This window comes from Neoarius graeffei, chromosome 22 (assembly GCF_027579695.1).
Source record: "Neoarius graeffei isolate fNeoGra1 chromosome 22, fNeoGra1.pri, whole genome shotgun sequence".
NCBI classification, from domain to species: Eukaryota; Metazoa; Chordata; class Actinopteri; order Siluriformes; family Ariidae; genus Neoarius; species Neoarius graeffei.
In genome coordinates this window covers 53,495,117-53,513,044 of record NC_083590.1, presented here as the reverse complement: position 1 = coordinate 53,513,044, position 17,928 = coordinate 53,495,117, and the positions used below count along the sequence as shown (strand labels likewise).

At 41.8% G+C, this 17,928-nt stretch overlaps 1 protein-coding gene across 1 annotated transcript in view; it reads right to left on the bottom strand.

Annotated features, from left to right (window-relative positions):
* Nucleotides 1–17,928, bottom strand: part of chrna11 (cholinergic receptor, nicotinic, alpha 11) — a 101,190-nt gene that overhangs the window by 16,331 nt on the left and 66,931 nt on the right. The window contains exons 6-8 of the mRNA XM_060904968.1: nt 14,850–15,017; nt 6,851–7,045; nt 2,824–2,910 (exon numbers count right to left, since the gene is read on the bottom strand). Coding sequence (XP_060760951.1) covers nt 2,824–2,910; nt 6,851–7,045; nt 14,850–15,017 — 450 coding nt within the window. The remainder of the gene's footprint in view (nt 1–2,823; nt 2,911–6,850; nt 7,046–14,849; nt 15,018–17,928) is intronic.

Genomic DNA, 17,928 nt, shown 5'->3' with positions numbered 1-17,928 from the left:
GAAATTCAATACGTTATTGACCTGCACGCAAAACTCCACACACTCACACACCTAACCCAGGAGAATTTGCGTCAGGCCCAAGAACGGCAAACCCGTACGCGCCTTAGGGAGTTCGCACTGGGAGATAAAGTACTCGTACTGTTGCCTACGTCGAGCTCCAAATTGATTGCCAAGTGGCAAGGACCCTTTGAGGTCACACGGCGAGTCGGGGACGTCGACTATGAGGTGAGGCGAACGGACAGGGGTGGGGCACTACAGATTTACCACCTCAATCTGCTCAAACTCTGGAATGAGGAGGTCCCCGTGGCGTTGGTGTCGTTGGTTCCGGAGAGGGCGGAGCTGGGGCCAGAGGTTCAAAAGGGAACATTGACATCGTGTACCTCTCCGGTCCCCTGTGGAGACCACCTCTCCCCGACCCAACTCACGGAGGTTGCCCAGTTGCAGACCGAATTTTTAGATGTGTTCTTGCCTCTGCCTGGCCGCACCCGCCTCATAGAACACCACATTGAGACACCCCTGGGGGTGGTAGTGCGCAGCCGCCCTTACAGGCTACCCAAACACAAGAAAAAGGTGGTTTGGGAAGAACTCGAGGCCATGCTCGAAATGGGCATTGTCGAGGAGTCCCACAGTGACTGGAGCAGCCCGGTGGTCTTGGTTCCCAAGGCCGACGGGTTGGTCCGGTTCTGTGTGGATGATAGAAAAGTCAACGCGGTGTCTAAATTCGATGCGTACCCAATGCCTCGTATTGACGAGTTGCTGGATCAACTAGGCACGGCTTGCTTTTATTCGACACTGGATTTAACAAAGGGTTATTGGCAGATCCCCTTGACTCCACTATCCCGAGAAAAAACGGCCTTTTCCACACCATTTGGCTTACACCAATTTGTCACACTTCCCTTTGGGCTGTTTGGGGCGCCTGCTACATTCCAGCGGCTTATGGACAGGGTCCTCTATGTGACCGCATACTTAGACGATATCATAATCTATAGTAATGACTGGCCGCGGCATTTAGAACACCTAAAGGCCGTCCTTAGGTCGCTGAGGAGAGTGGGTCTCACGGCCAGCCCGAAGAAGTGTGCGATTGGGCAGGTGGAAGTACGGTATCTGGGCTTCCACTTGGGCAATGGGCAGGTGCATCCCCAAATTAACAAGATAGCAGCAATTGTGGCCTGCCTGAGGCCCAAGACCAAAAAGGGGGTGAGACAGTTCCTGGGGCTGGCTGGCTACTATCGTAGGTTTATACCTAATTATTCGGATGTCACCAGCCCGCTGACTGATCTCACTAAAAAGGGGGCACCAGATCAGGTCCAGTGGACGGAGCAATGCCAGCGGGCTTTCTCTAAGGTGAAGGCTGCACTGTGTGGGGGGCCACTGTTACACTCCCCTGACTTTTCTCTCCCCTTTATGTTGCAGATGGATGTGTCGGACAGAGGGCTGGGGGCTGTTTTGTCCCAGGAGGGGGAGGGGGAGGATCCTCCAGTGCTGTATATCAGCAGAAAGCTGTCGGTGCGTGAGGGGCACTACAGCACCACAGAAAAAGAGTGCCTAGCCATCAAGTGGGTGGTCCTCGCCCTCTGCTACTACCTGCTGGGACACCCTTTCACCCTCTGTTCGGACCATGCGTCCCTCCAGTGGCTCCACCGCATGCGGATCACCCGTTGGTATCTGGCACTCCAGCCCTTCAACTTCAAGGTGATCCACAGGCCAGGGGTGCAGATGGTCGTGGCGGACTTCCTCTCCCGTCAAGGGGGGGGGGGGGGGAGTCGGCTGCAGGCCGGATGGCTGCCCGGCCTGAGTTGGGTGGTGGGGATATGTGGCACCGGGGGCATGGTCAAGCGTCGGTCTGTGACTGGAGGGCGGAGTCAGGGAAGGTAAGTGGCAGAATCACTACACCTGATGTCAATTAACCAGTGTTTGTACATCTTCCCCAATGACCGTGCCCTATGTCTGTGAAGATTCTCAGTCATCCAGGTCATGGTAAACTGTGGGTGGTAAAAGAGAGCAACGGGATTTGCTTGAAGATTCTTGAAGACATTACACCTCTCATCCGAAAGGCTTCTTCAGTTCTGTCTGACTGGTAGGGAGCATCAGGTATTTATCCTGATTTAGGATAAATTTAGGATAAATACCTGATGCTCCCTACCAGTCAGACAGAACTGAAGAAGCCTTTCGGATGAGAGGTGAAACATCTTCAAGAATCTTCAAGCAAGTCCAGTTGCTCTCTTTTACCACCCACAGTTGACCGTGCCCTATATAAAAAGAGAGAGAGAGCAGAGGAGGGGAGCTCTCTCTCCAACCAGACGACTGATGTGTGTGTGTGTCTCTGAGTGTCTGGGAAGAGTGAACGCTGAAAAGTGGTATAATAAAGAGTTTTTTCAACTCAGTTCTGTCCTGCTGTACTTCTGTGCTCCACCCACCTGCGCAAAGTTTTACAGTGATATAAAGCCTTCATTTTACTGTCTCTTTGCTACATTTTTCTTTTCCTATCATCTCTAGTAAGAACACTTGAATCCTATTCAAAATGATTTCATCCAGTTACATTTAAAAGATAAGCAAATGGTCTGGTTATCAAAGTAACACCAGAGGATTTCATTTTGGTTCTAAAACACGTGCCAGTGCTACATTTCAAGACACACTGAATTTATAAGCAGATAATAGAGGAACACCATCCTGTCAGTGCAGTGAACTCTAAATGAGGACAAAATGAACGAGTCACATACTAGGTAAGGGGACCAAACACGCATGCGCCCACACACACACACACACACACACAGAATGTGTATGAATATGGGGTGTGTTGTAGTTTTATGCACACATACTTACCTATGAGTGGAATGGAGTCAGAAGTGGCAGGCATAATTTCTGCCACCAGTAACATGAAGACTGTTAGTGATAGCAGAACTGTAATACCTGTAAAAATAGATGTTAAAAGTGATAAATTATGTGAAGGAATCATTTGTATTCAGCAAACCTCGCTGAAGAATGAGCTCATATTGGGGTGAAATATCTTCTGTTATAAACTAATGCAACTCATGAAGTGTCATTTTAATCCTTACGTCCTGTTTGGATCAAAAATAAAACACCTTTTTGCTAAAAGTCCAAATAAATGAAAGAGACTTCCTCTTTTAAAAAAAATGATTCATATGAATTTGATATACAGTACAATGTACTAGATATTTAAACTTCACTTTAAATATAAGATAATTGTATTTGTATTACGAAGCAGAGACCAGAAGATGAGGATTAAAACTGAGCTTAGATGAAGCAAAACTCCCCAACTTGATGGTTCATCTATCACTGGATTCAACTCCAAAGGAATTACACCAGGCCATTTGTCTTCCCCAAGCCTACTTTATTCCTGTTCAGGTCCTCCTCACCCTCCCTAACTTTGCTATTCATCTCTTCCACTGCATTGTGCTCTCATCAGTAATGCTTCCTGCATCAATCTCCATTTCTCACTAAATCTCCTCAAATCTTCTTTTATTTGCTTTTGTAATATTTTCTTCAATTCAAATTTCTAAAAGTGCTCTTCTGGTGTACCATATACCAGGTATTAAAACAAGAACCGTCACAATCACTATTCACTGCAATCAATAAGAGTGATGGATGAACCTTTAAGAAACCACTACTAATAAATGAACTCTGAAAAAATGAAGAAACATCAATAACTGTCCGGTTTCGATATAAACATCCACACATAAAGCTAAAATATGAGCGAACCTTTTTCACAAACACAAAGCAAAATTTAAATTGGTTTCTTACACACACACACAGCCGCTTCATTAGGAACACCTACACACCTGCTGTTTTATGCAGTTCTCTAATCAGCCAATCCCTTGACAGCAGCAAGATGCATAAAATCATGCAGATACAAATTAAGAGCTTCAGTTAATGTTCACTTCAAACATCAGAATGGGAAAAATTGTGATCTCAAAGTGTGACTTTTAGTGTGGTATGGGTGTTGGTGCCAGATGGACTGGTTTTCACACACAACAGTCTCTAGAGTTTACAAAGAATGGTGCGAAAAACAAAAAACATTGAGTGAGCGACAGTTCTGTGGGTGGAAATAAATGCCCTGTTGATAAGAGAGGTCAGAGGAAAATGGCCAGATTGATTCAAGCTGCCAGGAAGAATATAATAACTAATATAAATCACTCTTTACAACCGTGGTGAACAGAAAAGCATCTCAGCATGCAACAGCAGAAGACCACATTGGGTTCCACTCCTGCAGCCAAGAACAGGAATCTTAGAATCAAGAGCAAGTTCCTATTAAAGTGGCCGGTGAGTGTAATGCCACACACACACACACACACACATATATATATATATATATATATATATATATATATATATATATATATATATATATATATATAACTAACAAAGTGTTGTGTGAAAATGTTCAACAAATATTTTTTAAAAAATGAAACAATATGGTGAAAGTGAAACAAATCTTTTCAGCTCGTTTTTGGTATATTTCAGTAATTGAATGAAGAATTGACTGGTGCAGTGTTTTGTTGCTAAATTATTTTAATACACAAAATCACAAATCAGATTTCATTAATACTAATGCTTCCATTTCTTAAAGCTAGGAAAAGTAGCAGAAGACCACACTGGGTTCCACTCCTGCCAGCCAAGAACAGGAATCTTAGAATCAGAACAAATTCCAATTAAAGTGGCCATTGACTGTATGCTGGGTGAGATTTGCTGGGGGGGATCATCCCCCCCTCTGGTTTTTATCTCTGCTGAAAAAAAATCCTCGGGGACAACCCCGTCAATAAAACAAACAAACCAAAAAAAAAATTGACATGACAGGCATGTTGTGACACAGTTTTCTATGGTCTACATTGCACTCACTTTCAAAATGACCTGAAGTGGCAGCTTTGATGTTCACGAACGTCCCCAGCAAATAGATACATTGTAGATAATAACAATATCTTTGCGTTCTATGCAGGGATGCAAACAGCGCGCCTATTGGCGGATGCCGCCTTTTTCACGGCCGATTTTTTTTTTTTTAGGGGGACGTTGGAGTGTCTGATTATAATTTCAAAGTAAATTCTGTATTAAAATTACTAAATAAGCAAATCCGTTACAGTCCATGAAACAGGAAGTATAAGGATGAGAAAAAAACAGTTTAAATCGGAAAGCTGCGCACAATGTGAACTGCGCCATCAGAGCAAACTGTTCATTTAGTATTCATGTATTTTAGTGATTTTCGAGTCACTGTCCATTTAATCCGGAGGGAGAGAAACATCACAGCAACGCGACAAGCAATGCGAACTTTGTTGTGTTAGTGTTCGTGTATTTAGTCAGAGAGATAGGAAGATTAATTTACTGTACTATCTCTGGTTTAGTGTTCGTTTTCATTTAGTGTTATTCATTTGATATCATCGGATGTTACTGAGCTGTTAGCCTATTGTTACCTTAATTTTGTGACGTTTCATGATTAAAAAAAAAAAACATCCCCCTTTCTGGTTTTTTGACAAATCGCACCCTGAGTGTATGTATATATTATTGGCCCCATGAAAATGATAGTGAACATAATTTAACTGAAGCATGTTTCCAATTTAAATTGTACATTTTTGAGTTGATTGGAGGTGTGTAGGAACTTTCAAGCTGAAGTCCATGACTTCCTGATTAACTGGGGAACAAATATAAAGTGACACATGAGTTCAAGCTTCAGCTAACATGGCCAATGGTAGAAGAAGATTGGCCTGGGCCACATGTGGCACAATGTCTGCTTTTACATTTCATTTCAACACCCACAAAATGTCTGTTCAAGCCTTAAACAGAGTTACACCCACAGTCTCCTAGCAGGCACCTGAATGCTTCCCATTCACCCAATAGGATAGGCCCTAAAGAAAGACCCCACCATGGAGCCCATCCATGAAGGGCGGGGACTGTTGGAGGGCTGCATTTGAGTTCTGTCATCAACCCCCAACAGTCTCAGGGCTCAGTGCCTTGTAAATGTCAGATACCAAGAAAATTGCCAGTCTGGCCCAAGAAATCCATTGACTCTTGTACAGAGACATGATTGAAAAGGAATGCCCCACAGTTCATAATCAACATGCTTTCCTGTGCAGAAGAGGGACAGTGATTCCATATGATTCAGAATTTGAAATGGCTAAATTGCTTCCTAAAAGCTTCTCTTTCACACACTAAATTTCACATACACATTACATCCAGATGTAATTTCTGTCTTGCAGACTGGTTCCTATCAGTGGATCTGCAGGATGCATATTTCCATCATCCCTTTGCCTTAGCACACTGATGATTCTGAGATTTGCCTCCTAATTTTTGAACACCTTACAAGTCAGTCCTTAAAGTATGATGCTTCCTCATGAAGTAGCGACAGCCATTATCCAGTGGTTTATTCTGGCAGTTATGGCGTGAATGCTATCTACATGTGTCTGAGGTTCTATTATACATAATTTTGGGTTCCCTGTAATACTGAACCAACAACAATCCAGCAGGAACTCAGAGGGAAAGCTCCTGCGAAAGATTTTGTCAGTTCTGATATCTGAGCTTAGATTTCAGGGTTCTTTGTGTACTTCTTTTGTAAAACATTTGGTTTTGCTTTCAGTCATGCGTTAAGAAAGAAATTTGGATTGAATTTGTCTTGTGGTAAGCAATAAAATCAAGATGCTTGATTTGAGATGGGCCAAAATTATAATGCAAAGCTTTTGTGTAAACAAGAATAACGCTATATGGGAGACTTGGAGCTGTTTGTTCTACAAAGTGCAGTTGCTCACTTTAAATTATCACAACATAGCACATCATAACTGTGCAAAAAAAAAGCTTATAAAAACTGAAATACTCCCATTTCTTCTCTCTTACTCTGTCTCATTACCCAGTGAGATCTTCTCTCCAGAGTCGGCAGGCAGCACAAAGATCAGTAGGGTCATGGAGGAGAGCAGTATGCAGGGAATGAGGAGGTTCAGGGCGTAGTAGAGTGTTCGTCTGCGGATGGTTACCACAAACGTCACGTCTGGGTATGGCTCCTTACAGCAGTCATAGAAAACCTCATTTCTTGTGCCAGGCACACCTGAGCAGATTGACGCAGAAAATAAGTCCGAATTATTAAGGCATAAGGTCAAAAAAGAAGCACAAAATCATTAGTAGATGAGAAAAGAGGAATGCCCAGTACTTGCTGAAAATTTAATTGAGAAATTTAATTCAGATATACTTTCATTTAGTCATGTAATTCAGTTAAGCATAATAGCAGCTGGCATATCAGATAGAGATGGGATGAATATAATGAGGACGAGACAGATTGATTTAACAAAGTCGATCATTATTTTGGTGCCTCAGATAAGATCTCAAAGGGTCAACTTTAAGCAGGCACCAGTCCTGATTTATTTATGCTCACTGCAGCAGAAATGACATGGCAATTCTTTAGCATTTAAAAATATATATTAAGACATTTCACATGTAAGTGTTATCCATGATAAACTACCTTGAAATAAGCAATAAAATTTAAAATTATCCATTCATCTTACAACCCCGATTCCAAAAAAGTTGGGACAAAGTACAAATTGTAAATAAAAACGGAATGCAATGATGTGGAAGTTTCAAAATTCCATATTTTATTCAGAATAGAACATAGATGACATATCAAATGTTTAAACTGAGAAAATGTATCATTTAAAGAGAAAAATTAGGTAATTTTAAATTTCATGACAACAACCCATCTCAAAAAAAGTTGGGACAAGGCCATGTTTCCCACTGTGAGACATCCCCTTTTCTCTTTACAACAGTCTGTAAACGTCTGGGGACTGAGGAGACAAGTTGCTCAAGTTTAGGGATAGGAATGTTAACCCATTCTTGTCTAATGTAGGATTCTAGTTGCTCAACTGTCTTAGGTCTTTTTTATCGTATCTTCCGTTTCATGATGTGCCAAATGTTTTCTATGGGTGAAAGATCTGGACTGCAGGCTGGCCAGTTCAGTACCCGGACCCTTCTTCTACGCAGCCATGATGCTGTAATTGATGCAGTATGTGGTTTGGCATTGTCATGTTGGAAAATGCAAGGTCTTCCCTGAAAGAGACGTCGTCTGGATGGGAGCATATGTTGCTCTAGAACCTGGATATACCTTTCAGCATTGATGGTGTATTTCCAGATGTGTAAGCTGCCCATGCCTCACGCACTAATGCAACCCCATACCATCAGAGATGCAGGCTTCTGAACTGAGCGCTGATAACAACTCGGGTTGTCCTTCTCCTCTTTAGTCCGAATGACACGACGTCCCTGATTTCCATAAAGAACTTCAAATTTTGATTCGTCTGACCACAGAACAGTTTTCCACTTTGCCACAGTCCATTTTAAATGAGCCTTGGCCCAGAGAAGACGTCTGCGCTTCTGGATCATGCTTAGATACGGCTTCTGCTTTGAACTATAGAGTTTTAGCTGGCAACGGCGGATGGCACGGTGAATTGTGTTCACAGATAATGTTCTCTGGAAATATTCCTGAGCCCATTTTGTGATTTCCAATACAGAAGCATGCCTGTATGTGATGCAGTGCCGTCTAAGGGCCCGAAGATCATGGGCACTCAGTATGGTTTTCTGGCCTTGATGCTTACGCACAGAGATTCTTCCAGATTCTCTGAATCTTTTGATGATATTATGCACTGTAGATGATAATATGTTCAAACTCTTTGCAATTTTACACTGTCGAACTCCTTTCTGATATTGCTCCACTATTTGTCAGCGCAGAATTAGGGGGATTGGTGATCCTCTTCCCATCTTTACTTCTGAGAGCCACTGCCACTCCAAAATGCTCTTTTTATACCCAGTCATGTTAATGACCTATTGCCAATTGACCTAATGAGTTGCAATTTGGTCCTCCAGCTGTTCCTTTTTTGTACCTTTAACTTTTCCAGCCTCTTATTGCCCCTGTCCCAACTTTTTTGAGCTGTGTTGCTGTCATGAAATTTCAAATGAGCCAATATTTGGCATGAAATTTCAAAATGTCTCACTTTCGACATTTGATATGTTGTCTATGTTCTATTGTGAATACAATATCAGTTTTTGAGATTTGTAAATTATTGCATTCCATTTTTATTTACAATTTGTACTTTGTCCCAACTTTTTTGGAACCGGGGTTGTACTATTTAAACATTATCTGAGGATCTATTTGAGAACTCATGTCCTGAAATATTCCTCAAGTGATATATTCAACAGAATATTCCATACTGTAAATCAATGTGACCTAATCTTCTAAAAATGAAGAGGTTGTTCCCCCCCATGTTATTACTAATATTGTGGTTACTGAAAACATCTTCACTCTCCTTGTGCTATCCATGGCCTAAAAGTTAGAAAAGCAGCTTTGGGACCAAAATGTCACTGGTTTGATTATCTGAACCAGCAGGAAAATGCCTGGGTGGGTGGGGAGAGTGAATGAACAATACTTTCCCCTACATCCATGGTGGAAGTGCCCTTGAGCCAACTGTTAACCTAAGCCCCGAATGCAGGGGAAGAATTTCACTGTGCTCTAATGTACATGTGACTAATAAAGGCTTAAAATTCCTCAAAAAAAAATCCATTATCTATAATGCTCATCCTTCAGGGTCACAGGGAAGCTGGAGCCAATCCCAGCTAACTTCAGGTGAGAGGCAGGGTTCATCCTGGGCAGGTCACCAATCTATCACAGAAGTGAACTCACAACACATCAGACAACACTCACATTCACACCTATGGGGGATTTAGTATGTTTTTGGACTCTGAGAGGAAACCGGAGCACCCAGAGGAAACCCACACAGACACAAGGAGAACATGCAAACTCCACACAGAAAGACCCCCGTCAGCCTCGAGGTTTGAACCCAGAACCTTCTCGCTGTGAGGTGACAGTGATAACCACTGCACCACCATGTCATCTGTTCACATATTAGTTACCCATACTGTTACTTAACTCTTTTACTTTAGCAACTCTGTTATTAAATGTCTAAAAAAATAAATAAAATAAGAACAATAAACTTGCCAGAACATCTGGAAACACAAGGAAAAGTAAGGGGTGAAGAGGAGGGGGTGTCAACTAGATTTCACTAGAGTCAGGGAAAGCCAGTTTAATCTTCAGAAAGCACTGTAGTCTTCAAAATGTCAAGCCAGTTTCTCTTTCTCAGCTACTAGATACTGTATAGTCTCTCAGATGAAGACTACGACTTCTCCACTTGATATTATTCCATCCTGGCTGTCAACGAAACTTTAACAATATTGAGAAATGATGTTTTGTCCATTATGAACACAAGCTTGTTCACTGGTACAATCCCAACATGTTTTAAATAAGCACTGGTGCAACCCATCCATCCATTATTTGTAGTCGCTTTATCCTGTTCTACAGGGTCACAGGCAAGCTGGAGCCTATCCCAGCTGACTATGGGCGAGAGGTGGGGTACACCCTGGACAAGTCGCCAGGTTATCGCAGGGCTGACACAGAGACAACCAACCATTCACACTCACACCTATGGTTAATTACGAGCCACCAATTAACCTAACCTGCATGTCTTTGGACTATGGGGGAAACTGGAGCAAACCCACACAGACACGGGGAGAACATGCAAACTCCACACAGAAAGACCCTTGTCAGCCGCTGGGCTCAAACCCAGGACCTTCTTGCTGTGAGGCAACAGTGCTAACCACTACACCACTGTGCCACCCCCACTGGTGCAACCAGTTTTGGAAAAGAAAAGAAGAAGAAGCATAATCTAATTTTTTTTAAGAGTACTGAGTAACTATCATCAAAAACTTCACTTCTTTCATAAAATGTTGGAAAAGGCTGGCCTTTGTATGAAGTCTTCCAGTCTGGTTTTAGGTAATTTCAAATCATTACTGGATGCAAGTGCAACTTTTGACACTGTGGATCACATTCTCCTCATTAAGGACATTGTTCTCAGTTCATTTCTGATCTCAGACATTTTGTAACAACACTTTATCCACTACTGTTACTTCTGGACTTCTCCAAGTTTCTACCTTAGGACCTATACATTCCCTCCCAAGTATAGTGCATGCTGCCACTGGGGCAAATTTTGCAGCTCGTGTTATTTCTATGTTGATGACTTGCAGCTGTATCTTCCCCTACAAACTGGTGGCTCTTTAAAAGATGCTCCTTAAAGATGTTCACTGAGTGTATAGCACGGGCGATTGCTCTAAGACAACGAGGGAGGCTCAGCCTCCTCTAAAAATGACGAACATCGTGTAGGATGAATTGCGCTAGGCTTATGTTATAGCCGACCTTATAACATTGCTATTTCAGATCCAGAATCATAGAAATATATGTGCTCAACCCAACTACAGTGCCAAATCATTCCGTTATAACTTTCCCCAGTTCGCCTAATGTGTGCGTGAGTTTTTCCCCCTCGTGACAGCGCAATGCAGCCCAGCCTCAGTGGACTTCAATGGCATTTGGGAGCTATGCGCTTTTCAATCTCAAAATGCAAGACGATTATTGGACAAATACTGCGAAAACGCCCGCCCACAGACTCCCACGGACTCCCAGCCTCAGTGGACTTCAATGGCATTTGGGAGCTCTGCGCTTTTCAATCTCAAAATGCAAGACGGTTATTGGACAAATACTGCGAAAACGCCCGCCCACGGACTCCCAGCCTCACAGTGGGAGGGACATGGAAGTTTCTGCAAGGAGACTGGTGATTGGTGAAAGCAGCCGGATATTTTCTTTGATTGACAGCTCGTTTCAACTATAGACAGGCAGCAGTGAATTTCAGTGACTGAACTGATGCGGATTCGCAAGTGCTGTGGTGTATTGTAAGAGATCAGCTTACATTTCGATTTGATTCATTACATACGGTTTCTACCAGCTTTTTTAGTTTGTATATATTTTCATTGCAAATAAAGTGTAAATATAGTGTTGTCAAGTTTGCTATCTTAGTTCCAGAAATTTCGTTTATTTGAGTGACTGAACTTGAACTTGAGGGGGCTAGTCAGCTAGCAAGAAAGCTGCGCACGGATGCCAAGCATTGCTGATTTAATTTTCGCGAAGCCATTTGCCAGTCTTCCTTTCGAGGAAAAAATTTAAATTAAAGAGCAGGGTAGACCAACGCCTCAAATTGACTTGGTGAAAAAGGTAGGGAATAATACTCGTTCCTTTCAGCTCTCCTGGTACAAGAAAGTGAATTGGCTAACAGCAAGTGACCCACATCAACAACAGTAAATAGACTACTTTAGTAATATGTCATGGATGGACCAAAAATATAGAATCTATTTAAAATATTTATGCTGAGTATATTATATTGGAATATATATTTTTCTGGATATGAATTAAACACAGCTACAATTTGGAAAACATTTTTAAACAAAAACACAGCCGAGAACATTTCACACGACAGACCTGGATTAAAAGTGAAGCGTTATAAAAATTGTCAATAAAACATTTCTCAGTCAAAATAAGTAAAATATAGGGAAAGTGTCACTGAATGAAATGTGTGGCACCCAGCTCTATGTTTGGCTCCCCAAGGTCAGTGCTTGTGCCTATTCCAGAACACTCTGCTGTTACTGCTGAGGTTCCTGACAAAGAGCTGCTTTCAGTAATGATCAATTTTTAAACAACATGTCACATGCCACAATTTTAAAATATAAAATGTTAAAATATACCCCCCCCCCAAGACCACCATCATGTATATTGGACAGTAGGCTAATGGGCCAAAAGAACCTGTTATTTCACAGTTTGTGACCCTGCCAACAATCAGCCAGATCAGAGGCAAGAGTATGGGCAAAATTGATGTGTTTTTTCTTTTTTCTTTTAAAATCTGGAAATATCGTAACCGACCAGCCTCCCCTGTTTGAAAGACTACCAGCCGCCACTGGTGTATAGTCTGGGTGCGATTTGCTGGGGGGGATGGGGGGGGATCATCCCCCCCCCTCTGGTTTTTATCTCTGCTGAAAAAAAATCCTCGGGGACAACCCCGTCAATAAAACAAACAAACCAAAAAAAAAGTTGACATGACAGGCATGTTGTGACACAGTTTTCTATGGTCTACATTGCACTCACTTTCAAAATGACCCGAAGTGGCAGCTTTGATGTTCACAAACGTCCCCAGCAAATAGATACATTGTAGATAATAACAATATCTTTGCGTTCTCATAGAACACAAAGATATTGTTATTATCTACAATGTATCAATGTATCTGCAGGGATGCAAACAGCGCGCCTTTTGGCGGATGCCGCCTTTTTCACGGCCGATTTTTTTTTTTTAGGGGGGGCGTTGGAGTGTCTGATTATAATTTCAAAGTAAATTCTGTATTAAAATTACTAAATAAGCAAATCCGTTACAGTCCATGAAACAGGAAGTATAAGGATGAGAAAAAAACAGTTTAAATCGGAAAGCTGCGCACAATGTGAACTGCGCCATCAGAGCAAACTGTTCATTTAGTATTCATGTATTTTAGTGATTTTCGAGTCACTGTCCATTTAATCCGGAGGGAGAGAAACATCACAGCAACGCGACAAGCAATGCGAACTTTGTTGTGTTAGTGTTCGTGTATTTAGTCAGAGAGATAGGAAGATGAATTTACTGTACTATCTCTGGTTTAGTGTTCATTTTCATTTAGTGTTATTCATTTGATATCATCAGATGTTATTGAGCTGTTAGCCTATTGTTACCTTAATTTTGTGACCTTTCATGATTTAAAAAAAAACATCCCCCCTTCTGTTTTTTTGACAAATCGCACCCTGTGTATAGTGGATGTTAAAATTTGGATGGCAAGTATTTTACTTCAACAGAATGAACAAAATGAATAATGTTATCCATTCACCAAAGATCAGCTAATATAACTTTAAGGAACTTGGGCTAACCTAAAAATCAAAGCAGAAGTTTAAAGCAGTTTCTTTTATCTCAAAACAAAAAAGGAAACCATGTCTTTCCTGGCATGACCTAAAAAAGTTTCTCATGCTTTTATTATATCTGTCTGGATTATTCATTAATGCTGTGTATGTCTGGATCTGACAGTCATCTCTTGCACAACTACAACGAGTTCAAACTTCTGCAGCTCAGGTTCCTTTGGGTACGAAGAAGAATAATCATATTAACCTGGTTTTAGCTTCTCTTCATTGGCTTGTGTTTGACCTTAGGATTCAGTGTAAGGTTTTATTGCTTGGTTTGAAAGCCTTAAATCGACTGCCCCACTTTTAGATTATGGACATGTGCTTTGTAGACACACTGCTTCTAAAGATCTCACATACACTGTCAACATGCTCAAAATATTGCTAACTTTACCAGCTTATGGAAATAATTTTCCTTAAAGCCTTGAATAGTTATTGATGCAACTCAATACCTCAGTTTTGAATCACTGCAACAAAGGACTTTATTCACCCATGATACTACAAAACTACAGTACAAGCCAAGATCATAGCACTAAAGGATTATATTCTCTGTTAGTGAACTAAAGTAAGCATTCACAGAACCATGACATGATTTCAGCAATTCCAGGCATCAGCCTTAGTCACACATTCTGTCACTTGTTCATTATAAAAAGACAGATTACACTGTAAAACCTCGTCAGGTGAGACTGATCGATTGTGCAGACTGTGCACTCTGGAAGCAAGGCCCGATTGCACTATATCGCTGACCCTGTCATTTGTAAATAAAGTCTAAAAGGCTACAACCTGATAAAAATATATGACATCACCATGCAAATCAGAAAGTCTATCATTCATTTTAGTCCAGGTTCAAAAGTTTAAGAAAACAAGGACATCTTAAATAAGTCATGAAAATCATTTTCCATTCAAGTAACTGTGTTGAGACGTCAAATCTGTTTACTAACAGAACGTATTTCAGCAGCTGATGAGAGGTGGAATTTATTGTATGCAGAAATAATGATCTTATTTCATCTCCACTCACCCACTAGATCCCACTCTCCATTGGGCATGTAGCCAGAAATATCAGCCTCGCTCATCTGGAGGTCCAGTAGCCAGCCATCAAAAGTCCATGAGCCAAATTTTAACTCACACTTCTGGATATCAAAAGGAAACCAGCGAACGTCCACATTACAGGTGCTCATGAAGATACCTAAAGATTGTTTAGGTGAGAAGAGATACATCATTTACACTGATATCATTTACACTATAAGTGTGTCAAATCCAGTGCATCCTATTACAGGAACGTATAAACAGGATTGAAGTGGAATTCCCTGGAATTTATACAGAGCTGAGGTGAACCTGACTCCCGATTCCAAACATGTATAATGTGAATAATATAATAGGAAAGGCAAAGGAAGCAAGCAATATTCTATCTAGCTTTTAGTCTCATGGTAATTATTCAAATTATTAATGGTAATTATTTTGCTGGAGTTGCACAATTCTTAAAATCTCATCTCATCTCATTATCTCTAGCCGCTTTATCCTTCTACAGGGTCACAGGCAAGCTGGAGCCTATCCCAGCTGACTACGGGCGAAAGGCGGGGTACACCCTGTACAAGTCGCCAGGTCATCACAGGGCTGACACATAGACACAGACAACCATTCACACTCACACCTACGGTAAATTTAGAGTCACCAGTTAACCTAACCTGCATGTCTTTGGACTGTGGGGGAAACCGGAGCACCCGGAGGAAACCCACGCGGACACGGGGAGAACATGCAAACTCCACACAGAAAGGCCGTCGCCGGCCCCGGGGCTCGAACCCAGGACCTTCTTACTGTGAGGCGACAGCGCTAACCACTACACCACCGTGCCGCCCCAATTCTTAAAATAATTATGTTAAACAAAATTGTTTATTAATAATGTTGTTGGTGGCACGGTGGTGTAGTGGTTAGTGCTGTTGCCTCACAGCAAGAAGGTCCAGGTTCGAGCCCCGTGGCCGGCGAGGGCCTTTCTGTGCGGAGTTTGCATGTTCTCCCCGTGTCCGTGTGGGTTTCCTCCGGGTGCTCCGGTTTCCCCCACAGTCCAAAGACATGCAGGTAAGGTTAACTGGTGACTCTAAATTGACCGTAGGTGTGAATGTGAGTGGTTGTCTGTGTCTATGTGTCAGCCCTGTGATGACCTGGCGACTTGTCCAGGGTGTACCCCGCCTATCGCCCGTAGTCAGCCGGGATAGGCTCCAGCTTGCCTGCGACCCTGTAGAACAGGATAAAGCGGCTACAGATAATGAGATGAGATGAATAATGTTGTTCATAAGCATTTCCTTAAGACTCGTGTTAATTTATTTTCCTCCAAGTTAATTTAAGTTTCCTCCAAATTTGCACAAAAAGCTCTGTTCCATTAATTGAAAAATACAGATTCAGAGTAGGGCGGCACGGTGGTGTAGTGGTTAGCGCTGTCGCCTCACAGCAAGAAGGTCCTGGGTTCGAGCCCTGGGGCCGGCGAGGGCCTTTCTGTGCGGAGTTTGCATGTTCTCCCCGTGTCCGCGTGGGTTTCCTCCGGGTGCTCCGGTTTCCCCCACAGTCCAAAGACATGCAGGTTAGGTTAACTGGTGACTCTAAATTGACCGTAGGTGTGAATGTGAGTGTGAATGGTTGTCTGTGTCTATGTGTCAGCCCTGTGATGACCTGGCGACTTGTCCAGGGTGTACCCCGCCTTTCACCCGTAGTCAGCTGGGATAGGCTCCAGCTTGCCTGCGACCCTGTAGAAAGATAAAGCGGCTAGAGATAATGAGATGAGATGAGATTCAGAGTAAATACAAATAAAATGGCAGCTCAAATCTTTAACACATTTCCTTAAACTATACATGCATACACAGATCTTCATGCATCTTGTTAGAAAAATGAGACACTGGCAGCTGTCAGCACCTTCCAAACATTCAAAAAATATATTTTAAAAAAGTACACTTATTCTTTTAAAATATGGAATAAAACATAAGTGACCACAAAAAAAAATCACAAAATATACATCACACTTTCATTAAGGAATGGAGCCCATATGCCAACCATGTTTGAGATTTTTAATGATTTATTCAAGTGAAATTGAACTCACACAAACCAAAGAAAAGAGTCTGTGTTTAGATGTTTACACCAAAATGACAGGATTCTTTTCTGTAAATGAATTAAAGCTGCTGAACAAACACCTACATCAGGCTTGTTCTTTTGCTTGTCCATAAACAATAAAGAACTTCAATAAAAATCCTTTCTTTCCCTCCATTGTTCTTCAATCAGTGACTTGGGCCTCTTTAGTCACTGTTCATGTTTATGTGTGTTTTCATGTCTCGTTGTCCTGTTAGGAAGCCCACTAGCTGAACCTTGGCAAATATCAATACAATTATGCATACATCATTATACAGAAGCACAATTTCATTTTATCTTGTACAACAAATTAGCAATATGGCCAAAAGTATGTGGACACCTGACCATCACACCAAACTGTTACCACAGAGAATATAGAACCACACAGTTGTTTGTACAGAGTGTCTCTGTACGCTGTAGCTTTACAGCTTCCCTTCACTGGAACTAAGAGGCCCAAACCTGCTCCAGCATGACTGTACCCCATACACAAAGCGAGCTTCATGAAGGCATGTATGAAGGTTGAAGTGAAGAACTTGAGTGTCCTGCACAGAGCCCTGACTGAACTCAACTCCACTGAACACCTTTGGGATGAACTGGAGCCTCAACATCTTAACATCCCAACATCTGTGTCTGATCTCACTAATTATAAACACAAATCCCCACAGCCACACCCCAAAATCTAGTGGAAAGCCTTCCCAGAAGAGTGCACTCTTATGGATGCAAAGGGGCGACTGAGTCCTTGTTAATGCCCGTAGTTTTGGAATGGGCTGTTCATCAAGTTCTGTATAAAGCTCTTGTTCTGGTGAAGTCAGTGCTCTTTCTTTTGACTTACTACTGTATTTGCAAACTATAGAACGAAACTCTATCATGATATTTGTTCATATAAGCAGAGTACTGTATGAAGTGTTTTTATTTGATGACTTCTACATCATTGATGATGTACATCATTGTACAAAAACATTTTAGATTCCAGAGATTAATTT